This window comes from Leucopleurus acutus, assembly GCF_964270905.1.
Source record: "Leucopleurus acutus genome assembly, chromosome: 1".
Lineage (NCBI taxonomy): Eukaryota > Metazoa > Chordata > Mammalia > Artiodactyla > Delphinidae > Leucopleurus > Leucopleurus acutus.
Window position 1 is genome coordinate 76,688,065 of NC_139142.1, and position 17,385 is coordinate 76,705,449.

Genomic DNA, 17,385 nt, shown 5'->3' on the forward strand with positions numbered 1-17,385 from the left:
CTTGAGGTAAATTGGGTGAGGTTTATATAAAGATCAGTTCTTTTCTTTCCTTCTTTAGAGACCCAGTTCTCTCTTAGATCTCAGCAAAATTTCTTCTAGGTAGTAGTTTCAATTATGTATTATGCCAGGATGATGTCCTGTATCTTCTCTGACCCAAATAGTTTTGGAGAGAATCATTTCTTGGACAATTAGTATTGTAGTTTAAAATAGAAAACTAACTTTGCAACCCCCCCTGAGCTTCTAACGAAGGAATCATGAACAGACTTGTCTTTCATAAAGCTTTTATCTCGGAAGCTCACCGCAGTGAATGAGAAGGTCCTCGTGGAAGTCATACATCTCCTCCCGGATCTCTTCTGGGCACGGGCAGTTCTCCCCCAGTTGAAAGTTAAGAAGCATGTTGATCTTTGAGGGACAAAGAAGAACGGCTAGTTGGTTCTCAATGTCTGTCCAAAGAACTCAGATCCAATCTTAGTCAGACACCTAATATTTCTCTGCAATTTTTTTTTAACTCGATTATTATTATTTTAGGTTTTTGGTAAAGATGGCCAACATTTAAAAGTAGCTTTCTATAACTGAATCACACTGCTGCACATCTGAAACACTGTAAATCAACTATACTTCAATAAAAAATAAAACATAAAAATTTTAAAAAAGGGTACAAACTTCCAGTTATAAGATGAATAAGTTCTGGGGATGTAATGTATAGCATAGTGACAGTAGTTAACAATACTATACTTGAAAATTGCTAAGAGAGTAGATCTTAAAAGTTCTCATCATAAGAAAAAGAAATTCATAGCTATGTGAGGTGATAGATGCTAACTAAGCTTACTGTGGTGATCATTTCACAATATATATATCAAATATATATCAAATGATTATGTTGTATACCTTAAACTATACAGTGTTATGCGTTAACCAGATCTCAATAACTGGGGAAAAAAACCCCACTACAAATAAAAAAAGAAAAAGAAAAAATTCCAGCAATATTGCTTTGCATCACCAAGACACTGTCTCTGCTCTCCTTCTTTAGAGTAATTATTTTGGTGACTATGGCTCTAATTCCTGTCTTTAAGAAAGAATGCATGATTCTGAGAAAAAAGTCATGCATCCAGCGCATTTTAAATGATCTTTGGAGAGATGAGTCATGAGAATACAAAGACGTAAAAACTACACTAATGAAATAAAGCCATAAACTATGAGACGCTAAAAAAAAAAAAAAAAAAAGAGCTTTCACTTTTTTCTGATTATAAAGGTAATTTATTAATTACACAAAACTTGGAGATTACCTAAAGAAGAAAATTTACTGCAATCTCCCCACTCAAAGACAGCCACTGTTTTTAGTTAATATCTTCATGTATGCACATTGAGATCACACTCTAAATCAACTTTTTTAAAACTCAAATTTTCCACTTAATTTATCTCGAGAATTTAAAATTTTTCTTAACCTGATCTTTAACAGGTGCATTACATTTCATCATAAGGATGAACAGCAGTTTATATAAAATGCATGTAAAATTAATGATCTGCTATGAAATATTTAAGTTGTTTTCATTTTTTTTATCCTCGTAAAATAAAGTTGGTTTGAATTTCTCTGATCGTTTTCTTAGGATAAACTCAGAGAAGCGAAATGCCTGGACCAAAAGGTTTGAACATTTTAATGGCTTTTTTTTTCCCTTATGATTTTTTTTTTTTTACATCTTTATTGCAGTGTAATTACCTTACAATGTTGTGTTAGTTTCTGCTCAATAACAAAGTGAATCAGCTATATGTATACATATATCCCCATATCCCCTCCCTCTTGAGCCTCCCTCCCACCCTCCCTATCCCACCCCTCTAGGTGGTCACAAAGCACCAAGCTGATCTCCCTGTGCTATGTGGCTGCTTCCCACTAGCTATCTATTTTATATTTGGTAGTATATATTAGTCCATGCCACTCTCTCACTTCGTCCCAGCATCCCCGTCTCCCTGCCACCAGTGTCCTCAAGTCCGTTCTCTACGTCTGCGTCTTTATTCCTGTCCTGCCCCTAGGTTCATCAGAACCATTTTTCTTTTACAGATACCATACATATGTGTTAGCATACAGTATTTGTTTTTCTCTTTCTGACTTACTTCACTCTGTATGACAGACTCTAGGTCCGTCTACCTCACTACAAATAACTCAATTTCATTTCTTCTTATGGCTGAGTAATATCCCAGTGTATATATGTGCCACATCTTCTTTACCCATTCATCTGTCGATGGGTACTTTCTTCCATGTCCTGGCTATTGTAAACAGTGCTACCATGAACATTGTGGTACATGTCTCTTTAGAATTATGGCTTTCTCATGATATATGCCCAGGAGTAGGATTGCTAGGTCATATGGTAGTTCTTTTTTTAGTTTTTTAAGGAACCTCCATACTGTTCTCCATAGTGGCTGTATCAATTTACATTCCCACTAACAGTGCAAGAGGGTTCCCTTTTCTCCACACCCTCTCCAGCATTTATCGTTTGTAGATTTTTTGATGATGGCCATTCTGGCTGGTGTGAGGTGATACCTCACTGTAGTTTTGATTTGCATTTCTCTAATGGTTAGTGAGGCTGAGCATTCTTTCATGTGTTTGTTGGCAATTGGTATATCTTCTTTGGAGAAATGTCTGTTTAGGTCTTCCACCTATTTTTGGACTGGGTTGTTTTTTTGATATTGAGCTGCATGAGCTGCTTGTATAGTTTGGAGATTAATCCTTTGTCAGTTGCTTCTTTGGCAAATACTTTCTCCCATTCTGAGGGTTGTCTTTTTGTCTTGCTTATGGTTTCCTTCACTGTGCAAAAGCTTTTAAGTTTCATTAGGTCCCACTTGTTTATTTTTGATTTTATTTCCATTACTCTAGGAGGTGGGTCAAAAAGGATCTTGCTGATTTATGTCAAAGAGTGTTCTGCCTATGTTTTCCTCTAAGAGTTTTATAGTGTCTGGCCTTACATTTAGGTCTTTAATCCATTTTGACTTTATTTTTGTGTATGGTGTTAGGAAGTGTTCTAATTTCATTCTTTTACATGTAGCTGTCCAGTTTTCCAAGCACCACTGATTGAAGAGGCTGTCTTTTCTCCATTGTATATTCTTGCCTCCTTTGTCAAAGATAACGTGACCATACGTGTGTGGTTTTGTCTCTGGGCTTTCAATCCTGTTCCACTGATCTGTATTCCTACTTCTGTGCCAGTACCATACTGTCTTGATTACCGTAACTTTGTAGTATAGTCTGAAGTCAGGGAGACTGATTCTTCCAGCTCCGTTTTTCTTTCTCAAGATTGCTTTGGCTATTTGGGGTCTTTTGTGTTTCTATACAAATTGTAATATTTTTTGTTCTAGTTCTGTGAAAAATGCCATAGGTAGTTTGATAGGGATTGCACTGAATCTGTAGATTGCTTTGGGTACTACAGTGATTTTCTCAATGTTGATTCTTCCAATCCAAGATCATGGTATATGTCTCCATCTGTTTGTATCATCTTAGATCTGTTTCATCAGTATCTTATAGTTTTCTGAATACAGGTCTTTTGTCTCCTCAGGTAGGATTATTTGTAGGTATTTTATTCTTTTTGTTGCAATGGTAAATGGGAGTGTTTCCTTAATTTTTCTTTCTGTTCTTTCATTGCTAGTGTATAGGAATGCAAGAGATTTCTGTGCATTAATTTTGTATCCTGCTACTTTACCAAATTCATTGATTAGCTCTAGTAGTTTTCTGGTAGCATTTTTAGGATTCACTATGTATTGTATCATGTCATCTGCAAACAGTGACAGTTTTACTTCTTTTCCAATTTGGATTCCTTTCATTTCTTTTTCTTCTCTGACTGCCGTGGCTAAAACTTTGAAAACTATGTTGAATAACAGTGGTGAGAGTGGGCACCCTTGTCTTGTTCCTGATCTTAGAGGAAATGCTTTCAGTTTTTCACTATTGATAATGCTGTTGGCTGTGTTTGTCATATATGGCTTTTATTATGTTGAGGTAGGTTCCCTCTATGCCCACTTTCTGGAGGGTTTTTATCATAAATGCGTTTTGAATTTTGTCAAAAGCTTTTTCTGCATATACTGAGATTATCATATGGTTTTTATCCTTCCATTTGTTAATATGGTGTATCACATTGATTGATTTGCATATACTGAAGAATCCTTGTATTCCTGGGATAAACCTCATTTGATCATGGTGTATGATCCTTTTAATGTGCTGTTGGATTCTGTTTGCTAGTATTTTGTTGAGGATTTTTGCATCTATGTTCATCAGTGTATTGACCTGTAGTTTTTTTTGTGACATCTTTGTCTAGTTTTGGTATCACGGTGATGGTGACCTCGTAGAATGAGTTTGGGAGTGTTCCTCCCTCTGCTATATTTTGGAAGAGTTTGAGAAGGATAGGTGTTAGCTCTTCTCTAAATATTTGATAGAATTCACCTGTGAAGGCTCCTGGTCCTTGGCTTCTGTTAGTTGGAAGATTTTTAATCAAGTTTCAATTTCATTACTTGTGATTGGTCTGTTCATATTTTCTATCTCTTCCTGGTTCTGTCTTGGAAGATTGTACTTTTCAAAGAATTTGTCTATTTCTTCCCGGTTATCCATTTTATTGGCATATAGTTGCTTGTAGTAATGTCTCATGATCCTTTGTATTTCTGCAGTGTCACTTCTCCTTTTTCATTTCTAATTCTGTTGATTTGAGTCTTCTCCCTTTTTTTCTTGATGAGTCTGGTTAATGGTTTATCAATTTTTTTTATCTTCTCAATGAACCAGCTTTTAGTTTTGTTGATCTTTGCTATTGTTTCCTTCATTTATTTTTGATCTGATCTTTATGATTTCTTTCCTTCTTCTATTTTTTTTTTGTTTTTGTTGTTGTTCTTCTTCTTTCCCTAATTGCTTTAGGTGTAAGTTTAGGTTGCTTATTTGAGATTTTTCTTCTTTCTTGAGGTAGGATCATATTACTACAAACTTCCCTCTTAGAACTGCTTTTGCTGCACCCCATAGGTTTTGGATCATTGTGTTTTCATTGTCATTGTTGCTAGGTATTTTTTTTATTTCTTCAGTGATCTCTTGGTTATTTAGTAGCATATTGTTTAGCCTCCATGTGTTTGTATTTCTTACAGTTTTCTTTTCCTGTAATTGACATCTAGTCTCATAGCATTGTGGTCAGATAAGATACTTGATATGATTTCAGTTTCTTAAATTTACCTAGGCTTGATCTGTGACCCAAGATATGATCTATCCTGGAGAATGTTCCATGTACACTTGAGAAGAAAGTGTATTCTGTCACTTTTGAGTAGAATGATCTATAAACATCAGTTAAATCTATCTGGTCTGTTGTGTCATTTAAAACTTGTGTTTCCTTATTTATTTCCTGTTTGGATGATCTGTCCATTGGTGTAAGTGGGGTGTTAAAGTCCCCTTCTATTATTGTATTACTGTTGATCTCCCTTTTCATGGTTGTTAGCATTTGTCTTATGTATTGAGGTGCTCCTATGTTGGGTGCATAAGCATTTATAATTGTTATATCTTCTTCTTGGATTGATCCCTTGGTCATTATGTAGTGTCCTTCCTTATCTCTTGTAACAGTCTTTATTTTCATGTCTATTTTATCTGATATGAGTATTGCTATTCCAGCTTTCTTTTGTTTTCCACTTGCATGGAATATCATTTTCCATCCCTTCACTTTCAGGCTGTATGTGTCCCTAGGTCTGAAGCGGGTCTCCTGTAGACAGCATATATACGGGTCTTATTTTTGCATCCATTCAGCCAATCTGTGTGTTTTGGTTGGAGCATTTAATCCATTCACATTTAAGGTAATTATCAATATGTATGTTCCTATTACCATTTTCTTAATTGTTTTTTATTTGTTTTTGTAGGTCTTTTCCTTCTCTTGTGTTTCCTGCCTAGAGAAGTTCCTTTAGCATTTGTTGTAAAGCTGGTTTGGTGGTGCTGAATTCTCTTAGCTTTTGCTTGTCTGTAAAGGTTTTAATTTCTCCATTAAATCTGAATGAGATCCTTGCTGGTTAGAGTAATCTTGGTTGTAGGTTTTTTCCTTTCATCACTTTAAATATGTCCTGCCACTCCCTTTTGGCTTGCAGAGTTTCTGCTGAAAGGTCAGCTGTTAACCTTATAGGGATTCTCTTGTCTGTTATTTGTGGCGTTCCCTGGCTGCCTTTAGTAGTTTTTCTTTGTATTTAGTTTTTGATAGTTTGATTAATATGTGTCCTGGCATGTTTCTCCTTGGATTTATACTGTATGGGACTCTCTGCGCTTCCTGGACTTGGGTGACTATTTCCTTTCCCATGTTAGGGACGTTTTCAACTGCAGTCTCTTCAAATATTTTCTCAGACCCTTTATTTTTCTCTTCTTCTTCTGGGACCCCTAGAATTAGAATATTGGTACATTTAATGTTATCGCAGAGGTCTCTGAGATTGTCCTCAATTCTTTTCATTCTTTTATCTTTATTCTGCTCTGCAGCAGTTATTTCCAGTATTCTATCTTCCAGGTCACTTATCTGTTCTTCTGCCTCAGTTATTCTGCTGTTGATTCCTTCTAGAGTATTTTTAACTTCACTTATTGTGTTATTCATCGTTTGTTTGCTCTTTAATTCTTCTAGGTCCTTGTTAAACGTTTCTTGAATTTTCTTCATTCTATTTCTGAGATTTTGGATCATCTTTACTATCATTACTCTGAATTCTTTTTCAGGTAGACTGTCTATTTCCTCTTCATTTGTTTGGTGTGGTGGGTAAAAACCTTCCTCCTTCACCTGCTGCATATTCCTCTGTCTTCTCATTTTGTTTAACTTACTGTGTTTGGGGTCTCCTTTTCCCAGCCTGCAGGTTTGTAGCTCCTCTTATTTCTGGTGTCTGCCCCAGTTGGTGAGGTTGGTTTAGTTGTTTGTGTAGGCTTCCTGGCAGGGGGGGACTGGTGCCTGTGTTCTGGTGGGTGGGGCTGGATCTTGTCCCTCTGGTAGGCAGGGTCACATCTGGTGGTGTGTTTTGGGGTGTCTGTGATCTTAGTATAACTTTAGGCAGCCTCTCTGCTAATGGGTGGGGTTGTGTTCCTGTCTTGCTAGTTGTTTGGCATAGAGCATTCAGCACTGAAGCTTGCTGCCTGGTGGGTGGAGCTGGGTCTTAGCATTGAGATGGAGCTCTTTGGGAGAGCTCTCACTGATTAATATTACATGGGGCATGGAGGTCTCTGGTCGTCCAATGTCCTGGACTCAGCTCTCCCACCTTGGCAGCTCAGGCCTGACACCCGGCCGGAGCACCAAGACCCTCCCAGCTGCATGGCCACTTCTTACGTCAAAGTCTCTGTGGGACCATTGCAAAGTCCACAGGCCTCTGCATGACCCAAGCACCTCTCACTACCAGCGCAGTCACGTTGGCATGCACCACCCAGTAATTCCAACTGGAGCTGCCATTTTAATGGCTTTTGATATTAATTGCCAGACTGCTCTCCAGAGAGCTCACAACAATTTGCATTAATACCAAATTTATACAAGAGTGTGTATTACTTTGCCATCTCCATTATGGTAGTGAGAGTTAACATATTTTCAAATAGTTTCCAATTTAATGGGTGAAAAATGTCATATCTCTCTTCCTTTTATTTTTCATTTTTTTAAAACAGTCCTAATCTTTTTCATTAATTTATTTTATTTATTTATTTTTGGCTATGTTGGGTCTTCATTGCTGTGCGCAGGCTTTCTCTAGCTGCGGTGAGCCGGGGCTACTCTTTGTTGCAGTGTGTGGGCCTCTCATTGCAGTGGCTTCTCTTGCTGTAGAGCATGGGCTCTTGGGTGCGCGGGCTTCAGTAGTTGTGGAGCGTAGCATCAGTAGTTGTGGCTTGTGGGCTCTAGAGTGCAGGCTCAGTCATTGTGGTGCAGGGGCTTTGTTGCTCCGCGGCATGTGGATCTTCCTTGACCAGGGCTCGAATCCACGTCCCCTGATTTTGCAGGCGGATTCTTAACCACTGCATCACCAGGGAAGCCCTCTGTTCCTTTAATTTGCATTTAATTGGTGAGGTTGAACTTTGCTTTTCCACACAGAAGGACTGTTTTTATCTCACAGTTTATATATTTTCCATGCATGTTCTTCCTCCATTTTTCTGTTGTGTGATTATCTTTTTAAGAATTAATCGGTGAGTGCTTTGCACATCTGCAGTTTATTAACTCTTGGTAATATATACTCCAAATACTTCTCCCAGTTTTTAGTGAGCTTTTAATTTTGTTTACAGAATTTTTTTTGACATGTAGGTTTTATGTTTTGCAGCCAGCCTGTCATCTTTTCCTCTATAGTTTTGTGTCAGAGATGCTTAACTGTTTCTGTGCCATGGACCACTCTGACAGTCTAGTGAAACCCATGGATTTTTTCTCAGATTAATATTTTAAATACCTAAAACAAAACAGAGAGGATTACAAAGAGAAACAATTATACTGCAATCTAGTTATCAAGATGATAAAAAACAAATCTGTGATACAGTAACATATATACAAAAAGATCTAGCAGCAGGTCTCACATGCCCTGTGATCTTGAAGTAGTGATGAATGCAAATGATATTTCAAGGTATTAGAACTCTGTAATATGATATGAAAAAATATGTAGTTTCTGTGGGTGACAAAGTTGGGTACTTGCTTTGCCGCCTATATCAATAACTGAAAGAAATGCTCTTAGAAATTAATGAAAAGTTGGTGAAAATAAAGCTGTCACTAAGATTTCTGGATGTCTAAATTCTTCCACAGACCCATGACCCCAGGTTAGTGAATATCTCGAGGCACTGAAGTAATAGCTAGAGGTAATCTTGTCCATTTTGCTGTGTCAGGCAGAGTAACCCAAACACCAGGCAAAGGGGTATTTTCTACTTTTGTTCAGGATATCTAGGTGAAACAAATTTACAAACAAAGTCTCATTTATTAAACCATGAACCTTATTTAATATTGTTAGGAAGATACTTTTTCAAAGCTTCTACTGCAAACAAGTTTCTGGCAGAAGGTAGAGGTATTGTTTGTAATAAAATAATATGGATAAAACAGATTGGAAAAGTGATTTTTGTGGTTATTCCACAATGTTAAATTATGGTAATTATATCAGCAACATATATGGATGGGTTGTTTATTAAATAAAAATCAGATCTGAAGGTCTGATTTCAAGAATCTGAAAGTTAATTTCTTACTGAATGATCTTTCTTTTGTTGCAACACTTAGGAAGCAAGTGGTCCATCAGCCCTCAGGGCGTAACCAAAAGGGGAGTGAACTGAATTTTCTGCCAGGTCATCATCCCCTTTAATGAAAGTCCTTTTCAAAGGGAGAGGCTTGCAAGCTGTGCTTGGCTAATTTGCCAACAATCACTGGACTAATCTTCGCTTTACCTAATTTTGTACTTAGTTACATCCCCCAGGTATGTTTTTTTCATCTCTCTGAATAGTGTATGGATATAGGGCTGAAAACCTCTATTTTATCCTCACAGGTTACAGAAGAATGAGGTAATCATATCACTGTTTTAAAATTCTAATTCCTATGTGTCCCATATTCCAAGTGATTTTGCATTCCTCTGCCCTGAAATTGAAACCCTCCTTATCCTTTATCAATATTAAATTCTTAATTACTCAGAAAGTTCTATGGGTAGGTTCCTTCTAGAAATGAATACTCTGGGAGGGGTGGCAGATGGGACAGCTGAATTTGAAGGGTCCCTGCTTTTATTTCATTTCTAGACCAGCAGCATCAGCATAGCCTGGAAACTCGCTAAACATGCAAATTCTCAGGCCTTACCTTAGACCTACTGAATTAGAAACCCTAGAGGTGGGACCAGCAATCTGTGTTTTATTCAGCCTTCCAGGGATTCTGAGGTCTGCTCAAGTTCTTGAGATACAGACTTCTGAAATGGGTCTGAAATGATTGTTCAGAGGACTGTCTAGAAGGCTAAAGAAGGAAGTGATGGTAGGTCCCAAAGATGACAGAAGAGAAGATAAGGAGGCAGAATGGGGCTAGAAGAGGGTGGAGCCAGCAGGGCCCTTCTAGGATCCAGGATCATGAGCTGTGTCTATGGGGATGACGGTGTCAGATGGACAACCAAGTCCCGGCTGGCTTGAGGAGATGTCAGAAAACATGCAGAAACTCTAGTCACTGGCTCACTGACAGAAGGTCATAGTACATGGCATGAGGCAAATACAAATACCTCTGACACTAAAACTAATGAGAGCTTGTAGTACTTACAGAATGTTTACTACCTGACAGATTACCTGCTAAGCGATCTAAATGAATTGTCTCATAGGTTTCTCACAAACATTATCCACATTTTGCAGCCTGAAGAAACTGAGAGACAAAGAGAAGTAATGCACTCAAGACTACCCGGTGAGTGATGGTGGAGCCGGAATGGGGGCCAGGCTCTGAAGCCAACAGCAGTGTTTTAATCACCACTTCATCCACCTTCCCATTTTTCACAAATACAAGTCAGCCTCTGCCCAGGGAAACAGGGAATGTTCGCACCTGTTGCCAGTCTAAAAGCAGCCTGACAACATCTGTAAAGCCTTCAAGAATAATTCACACTCACTGCATTTTCCTCACCACAGTGCAAAGTACCTGCTCTCACCAATCCACAGGGCCTTCGCATTTTGCCTCTAGCAAAGAGATGTGAAGCTCTGTCTGCTCTGTATCAAGGCCAGTATCATTCAAAGGAATCTTAAAAAGCCAAGATAGGTGGTTCATTTTTAAGCCAATATAAGTATCTATAGCCTATAAACTAGGTTTTAGGAACGTAACTGGACCATGCTGTGGTGGCCTCGCCATTGTTACAGAATGGTGGTAATTATATCGACAACAATTTATGGATAGGCTGCTTATTAAATATATATAAGATAGCTAGTGGGAAGCAGCCGCATAGCACAGGGAGATCAGCTCGGTGCTTTGTGACGGCCTGGAGGGGTGGGATAGGGAGGGTGGGAGGGAGGGAGACGCAAGCCGGAAGAGATATGGGAATATATGTATATATATAACTGATTCATTTTGTTGTGAAGCTGAAACTAACATACCATTGTAAAGCAATTACACTCCAATAAAGATGTTAAAAAAAAAATATATATATATATATATATATATATAAGATCCAAAGATTTGGTTTCGACGACAGAAAATGAATTTCTTCACTGGAAGATCTAGCTTGTCTTTTGAAACTGAGGGAGCTGTGACAAATGGCCTGCAGGATATACGTGAGCGGCCGAGCAGCGGCGACGAGTGGAGACCATTATTTTATAAGCTGGCCCTCCCTCATCTGCAAGTTTCTCACCAGGATTTTCATTCTTTTCAAAGCAGCCTTTCAACCTGGATGAGGCTGACTACGAGGTGGGGTAGCGCAAAGAACGGAGACAACACATCCCAGGAGAGGACTCCCTCATCCATGTCGTGCTCTCCAGGCTTCCTGGGGCTGCGATGGGGGGATTCCAGAGGGTCTCGGTCAAGGAAGACTGTGCACCCGCCCTCACGAGTCAGGAAATGCGGACCACATTCTGTTGATCTCTGCTGGAGAGTAGAGTTCTGACTTCTGGAAGGACTGGACAGAAATGCTTCTAAGGGGTAGAAGCTGGATCCTAACAGAGACAGGAGTGGTGGCATGAGCGAGCGACGGAAAGGAGGAAGCCTGGCTCTGTGTGTGGTTTTGGAAGGTTATCTTTCCACCCAAGACAGCTGGCCGAGGCTCCCCAGTTGTCTCAGCACAGGACTAGCCTGTCTCCTGGTGCTGGCCGGGGTCTTTCAACCTCCCAGGAAGGCTTTGCGTACCCTGCTTTGTCGGGTTCAAGCTCTTCCCTAGGAATGGGATGGAGGCTCAGAAGGGGCTTCTCACCTGCTCCTGCGGGGGGGAGCGGAACTCCCTGGTCTTCCGAGCGGTCAGGGCCGCAGACATGTTCAGGGCCTGCATGAGTTCGTTGTAGCGGAACTTCTGATTCGCCTGGAGCTTGGAGACATAAATGTCGCCAAAGGCCACGATGGCCTCCACCCGGTGTTGCAGCTCACAGTCACAGAGATAGCTGAGGAGCTCACACATCTGCAAAAGTGTACACACACGTGAATATAATAATACTTCATGTACATTGGTGAAGCGGCTATCATCCCCATTCTACAGATGGTAACACTGAGACTTAGGCGATTTAAGGAACTTGCCCAGTATCACACAGTAATCATAGAGCTATTACTGGAATCCAAGTTGGCCACTACTGGATGACTCTGGATTAGTACTTGAACCCAGAGCCCAGCTCTTTACCGCTGAGCCAGGAGAACAACAGGAAAATGAGCTCATTAAACACAGAGCGTGTCTGCCTGTGGAGACAGAGAACAGCATGTAGGAGAGCGTTTTCCCAGGGCTCTAAGCTCAGTACGGAAACCACCACTGAATGGTACATATGAGCACTGGGTCTCCTTCCTGACATCTTCTGGTGCTGGATGATGGGAAAGCGAGACTTCTGCTTCCCTCCCCATGTTTCACTGTTTTTGTTTATCAGCACTGTTTTTCTATGATCGATTGATATAACTAATCTTATCGCCATTAGAATTTATACTAATAAGAAAAAAACAGCCCTACCTTACTGAGCACTAGCTACGTGCCAGACACTGTGCCAGGCACTTGCCATACTTTATGTGTGTTCCTCATATTTTTACTAAAGCAGAAGTTCTATTTACCCACCTCCACTTAACCCATCACACGTGACTAAAGAACACTCTCCAGGGCTTCCCTGGTGGCGCAGTGGTTGAGAGTCCGCCTGCCGATGCAGGGGACACGGGTTCGTGCCCCGGTCCGGGAGGATCCCACATGCCGCGGAGCAGCTGGGCTCGTGAGCCATGGCCGCTGAGGCTGCGCGTCCAGACCAAGAACACTCTCCACTGTGTCTGGGCACAGACAAGCCCCTGGTGGTGGGGTGCTGTCACCTAGCAGGACAGTCTCTGCACATCTGCCCACCTCTGCTCCAGCCAGGTAAACTGGGACCCAGAGCTTATGCTCGTCCTACTTGTGATTATAATTGCAACATTTAAAGTCATGTGGGTGAATGAAATAGGAAAACTAAGTTGAATGACTAGGGAACATCTATGAAAGGCGAGTTTTTTAAAAAAAAAATGCTAAAATTGAGTGTGAGTTAGACAACTATAAAAAGTTGGGGAAAATCATAAAAATCTAGAAGCATTTTGCACTCAGGTTGCTTTCAATTACCTCTAAATCTGCAGCCTACCTTAAAGACCCCAAAGTTGTAATCACAGATGGTGCATGACAGGTGTCATCCACGGAAGAGAGGGGACTCTATGTGCCAGTCAGGGACTCACGTTAAAGAAGAGGTCTTGCCCCAGATCATGTGCATATAGATACCTGCTTCAATTAAACTGGCTACTGCAGGCATACTTATTTTCTTAATTTTAGAGTTAAGAAAAGTTACAATAAAATAAGCCAACTCTTAGTTTGGACATTTTCCTATTGTTTTTCTGCTTTATCTCATTTATTTCTGCTCTAATATTTATTTCCTTCCTTCTGCTAAATTCGGGCTTGGTTTGTTCTTTTTCTAGCTCCTTGAGGTAAAAAGTTAGATTATTTGAGATCTTTCTCCTTTTTTTAATGTAAACATTTATTGCAATGTACTTCCCTCTTCTATTTTTGCTGCATCCCATAGGTTTTGGTAATTTTTGTTTTCATTTACATTTGTCTTGAGGTAACATCTCTTTTTAAAAAAATTAATCAATTATTAAAAAAAAAAAAAGAAGAGGTCTTGGCCCTCCATCAGAATAGCACATTTCTATGTTTTAATAAAATATTTAAGGTACATATGTAAAATTTGTTGTACTTCTCCTCTATATTCAATGATTTGATGAAATGGCCACCTACCAATCCCATCATATTGGATAAGAGAGCTTCGACTGCAGATTTTTTCTTTTTTTTTTTTTTTTTCTGCGGTACACGGGCCTCTCACCGTTGTGGCCTCTCCCGTTGCGGAGCACAGGCTCCGGACGCGCAGGCTCAGCGGCCACGGCTCACGGGCCCAGCCGCTCCGCGGCACGTGGGATCCTCCCGGACCGGGGCACGAACCCGCGTCCCCTGCATCGGCAGGCGGACTCTCAACCACTGCGCCACCAGGGAAGCCCAGATTATTTTTTATAATATATTTTATGGTCAAATATGTTTCAAATTATATTTTTTAACAGCACATTTTAATATTATGTTTTACTATATCATCATCCACATTTTACAAATCATAAAGCCAAGACTGATGGGCTACTGACTTGGCAAATTTATTTAGCTAGTAAGTGGCTGAGACACAGGAAGTGAAATCCAGGGATGCCTGAACCAGGGTCACTCCACTAAGATCAACTGCTCTCCTCTACTTCTTTTCTTTTCTCTTTTTTTACTTTCTAGAAAATTTACTGAAGTATAGTTGATTTACAGTGTTGTGTTAATTTCTCCTCTATTTGTTTTCATTTCTCTCTTCTCAGTGCTGAGAAGACAAAGGTCACCATCCTCTTCCGTGCATCACTGATGCTAGCTTACGTCTGGTAAGACTAAGCTGCCCGAGGGGGCAGCTCTCAGTGAGCAGGACGCCCAGCGCAGACGGCACTTTCTCTGAGTGCCAGTGTAACAGGTTCACGTCAGGCTTGTGATAGGAGCACGGCAACAAATGAGAGCGGCTGATGAGTGTGGTCATTCTACAAGCCAGTTCCTCTGGTCAACTCCACGGCCAAAGGCTCCTCCCCGTCTCCAGACAAGATGTCACAGATGAGCGCTTTAGTCCCAAAGGGTAGGAGAGAAGACCAGGGAAAATCCATCGCTGGGACCAGAAAAACAGTTCTAAAGCACACGCTTTATTGACGAGGGCTGGTATTTTCGTTTTGGTTTGGGGAGACTTAGGGAGTACCTTCCAGCTCAGAAACAAGCAGGACCAGTGGGCGCTCTCCCTGAGCATCTCTGCTACACTCCACATTCAAGCCAATGCCCACAGTCCTGGCGTCACCACCAGGCTGCACTGTCACCCTCCCCAGCTCTTTCCAAGGGCAGGATGCTGGTTGCCCCGAGTTACCTGCAGCTTGACGGACTCCGGTAATCGGGTCTGCAACAAGCCTTTGACGGGAGCCTCCTTGCTGGCCTTTTCCCCAGCCTCCACAGCTTTCTCCTCCACCTGGGTCACCTCCTCCTTCTCTGCTCCGTCCTGTGTGTCCCCACTGTGCTCCCCAAACACAGAGGGGTCGATGACAAGGAGGATCTGCCGAACATCGTCATCGTCAAACACCCCCATGACCAGCAGGGTTCCGATGAGTTTCAGCACAGGCACGAACTGGAACTCCACGGACCCCCCGACGGGGTCCCGGATGTGAGCCCCACTGCACCGCACTGCCTCCGTCAGCATGCTCAGCGCCTTCGTCTTGAGAAGCTCCAGGGGAATCTCGGGGCTCTGCTTCTGGTGTTCCTCGCTGGTCATGACGAAGCAGGCGGGGGAGAACCTGAACCCTGGCTTGAGGCACGTTCTCGGGCCCACGCCAGGGAGCCCATGCCTCTTGGACTCATCCGGGTACAGGCGGATTTTCCTGGTGCTGCTGGTGATGGGGATGATGTACTCATTCTTCATCATCAGCTTCCTCTCCTTAGCGCTGGCCAGGTGGATGCTGATGAGAAGGTCATAGAAGCCGGAGCGCAGGAAGCCAGGGAGGTACTTGTTGTCAATGGCGTAGAAGAGCTGGGAGAGGTCCACGTGGCTGCACAGGGCGTAAGCCACCCGGCTGTTTCCCAGGGCGCACAAGGCGCTGTAGAGTCTCAGCGTGTGGTAATGGAACCACATGAGGTCCTCCTTCTCGCAGAGCTCCAGGATGTCCACACACCTGAGGAGGAGACAAGCAGTCAACCACTCCAGGGGGAGAAAACTGTGCCAGAATTCAGCAGAGCGCTGACCCTCGGAATCCCCACGCGTCTCACCCGAGCCAAGGAAGGCACAGCGGGTAGAAGCCTGGAGGAGTCTCTCACGGGTTATCCTTCGTCCCACCATTTCTAACCATGAGGGTCTCAAAAGTCTGTGAGACTTAAAAGCCACTAGCTTACCGAATATCAGAGTCCCCACTGTTAGGGAAAAACCCAACTCAGAACGGAAAACATTCAGGTACATGACAGGTGACTCGGTCCTCTTATTTGTAGGCTCAAGGGGATCCTCTGTTTCCTGATGTAAGAGCCCCTCAGAAGACGTAGCTAAAGCCCTCCCATCAATTTACCATCTGCCTCATCTATGGAATCTCCAGTTTACCATCAGCCATGGGGCTATCCTTTTCCTGAAAACAAACGCACACCCGCGCTCTTATCCAGAGAGGAAACGCCTTCCAACCTGTGATGAGTTGGCGTAGTCAGGTAGCCAACTCATCACCCTCCTTCCCTTCTGGGCTTGCTGGGTACTGCTTCCCTGCCTCCCGGGCCCGGCCCTTCCTCTCTGGGCCCCCCCACTACCTGTTCTCCTCGGGGATGTAGAGCGCCATCATCTGTAGAGGCTCCAGGCACTGCACCACCCAGCCATGGCGGTCGCTCACCCGCTCCGTCTCCACCTTCAGGAAGCTGCTGGGCATGCGGCTCCAGAGGACGGGCTGGATGGTTTGGACATCCAGCCGTGGTGGGCACTGCGGGACGGGGTTTTTCTCTTCACTCTTAAATATGGCTGCCGACAGGGGCATGGCGTTCTGGGGCAAGGCAGAAAGGCATCAGGGAGGAGAATACACGTGCAACACAGAGATGCTCAGTGGCTGGACAATACACCAGGCCCATGTTGACCAAAAGGATGAGCGTACATTAAAAAGAGACGAATGCATCCAGGGACCAACGAGGGCTTCACCGGCATCAATGAAGACCTGACATAATGGGTTATGTGAACATTCATTAATTCTTTCGGTACTCAACAGAAGTGGGAGAAGGGGAAAATGGGAACCTATCTACTGTTGCATGAATTTCACATGGAAGTGTAGACGTTTGGGAGGCATGTGAGAAGCAAGAGGTGACAGATTTCCGGTTTTCTCAGGCCTGAGCTTCTCCCCCTAATGGTCAGCATGCTCCCTCATGTCACAGACATTAGATGAGGGGACAGATAAATACCTTCAGCTTCCCAAGTTCAAACTGAAACAAAGAGGTGCTTGTAGGCTGCAGGAAGACCGCTGGAAACACCTTGGTATTGGGCTCCACCTGGAAAGCAAAACAAATCCAGATGTTTGCCCAGAATTATAAACCCACAGGGGGCTAAGTCATGGATGTTTCAATCAACACCCTCACTCCAACTTGAGCTGAAAGAGGGCAGTTAACGGGCTGCTGATTGCCCACTGCTCAGAGATTCCCAGAGACCTGGTGCCTAACCGTAGCTACTGTCACTGCTCCCACCTTCAACACTCCCTTCCTCTCTCCACTCGGGGCCGA

At 42.4% G+C, this 17,385-nt stretch overlaps 1 protein-coding gene across 3 annotated transcripts in view; it reads right to left on the bottom strand.

The window, feature by feature from the left end:
- RYR3 (ryanodine receptor 3) overlaps positions 1–17,385 on the bottom strand; it is a 557,501-nt gene that overhangs the window by 170,696 nt on the left and 369,420 nt on the right. For all 3 annotated transcript variants that reach the window (XM_082842048.1, XM_082842046.1, XM_082842047.1), the window contains exons 33-37: positions 17,071–17,157; positions 16,435–16,661; positions 15,026–15,821; positions 11,818–12,018; positions 300–402 (exon numbers count right to left, since the gene is read on the bottom strand). In XM_082842048.1, coding sequence (XP_082698174.1) covers positions 300–402; positions 11,818–12,018; positions 15,026–15,821; positions 16,435–16,661; positions 17,071–17,157 — 1,414 coding nt within the window. The remainder of the gene's footprint in view (positions 1–299; positions 403–11,817; positions 12,019–15,025; positions 15,822–16,434; positions 16,662–17,070; positions 17,158–17,385) is intronic.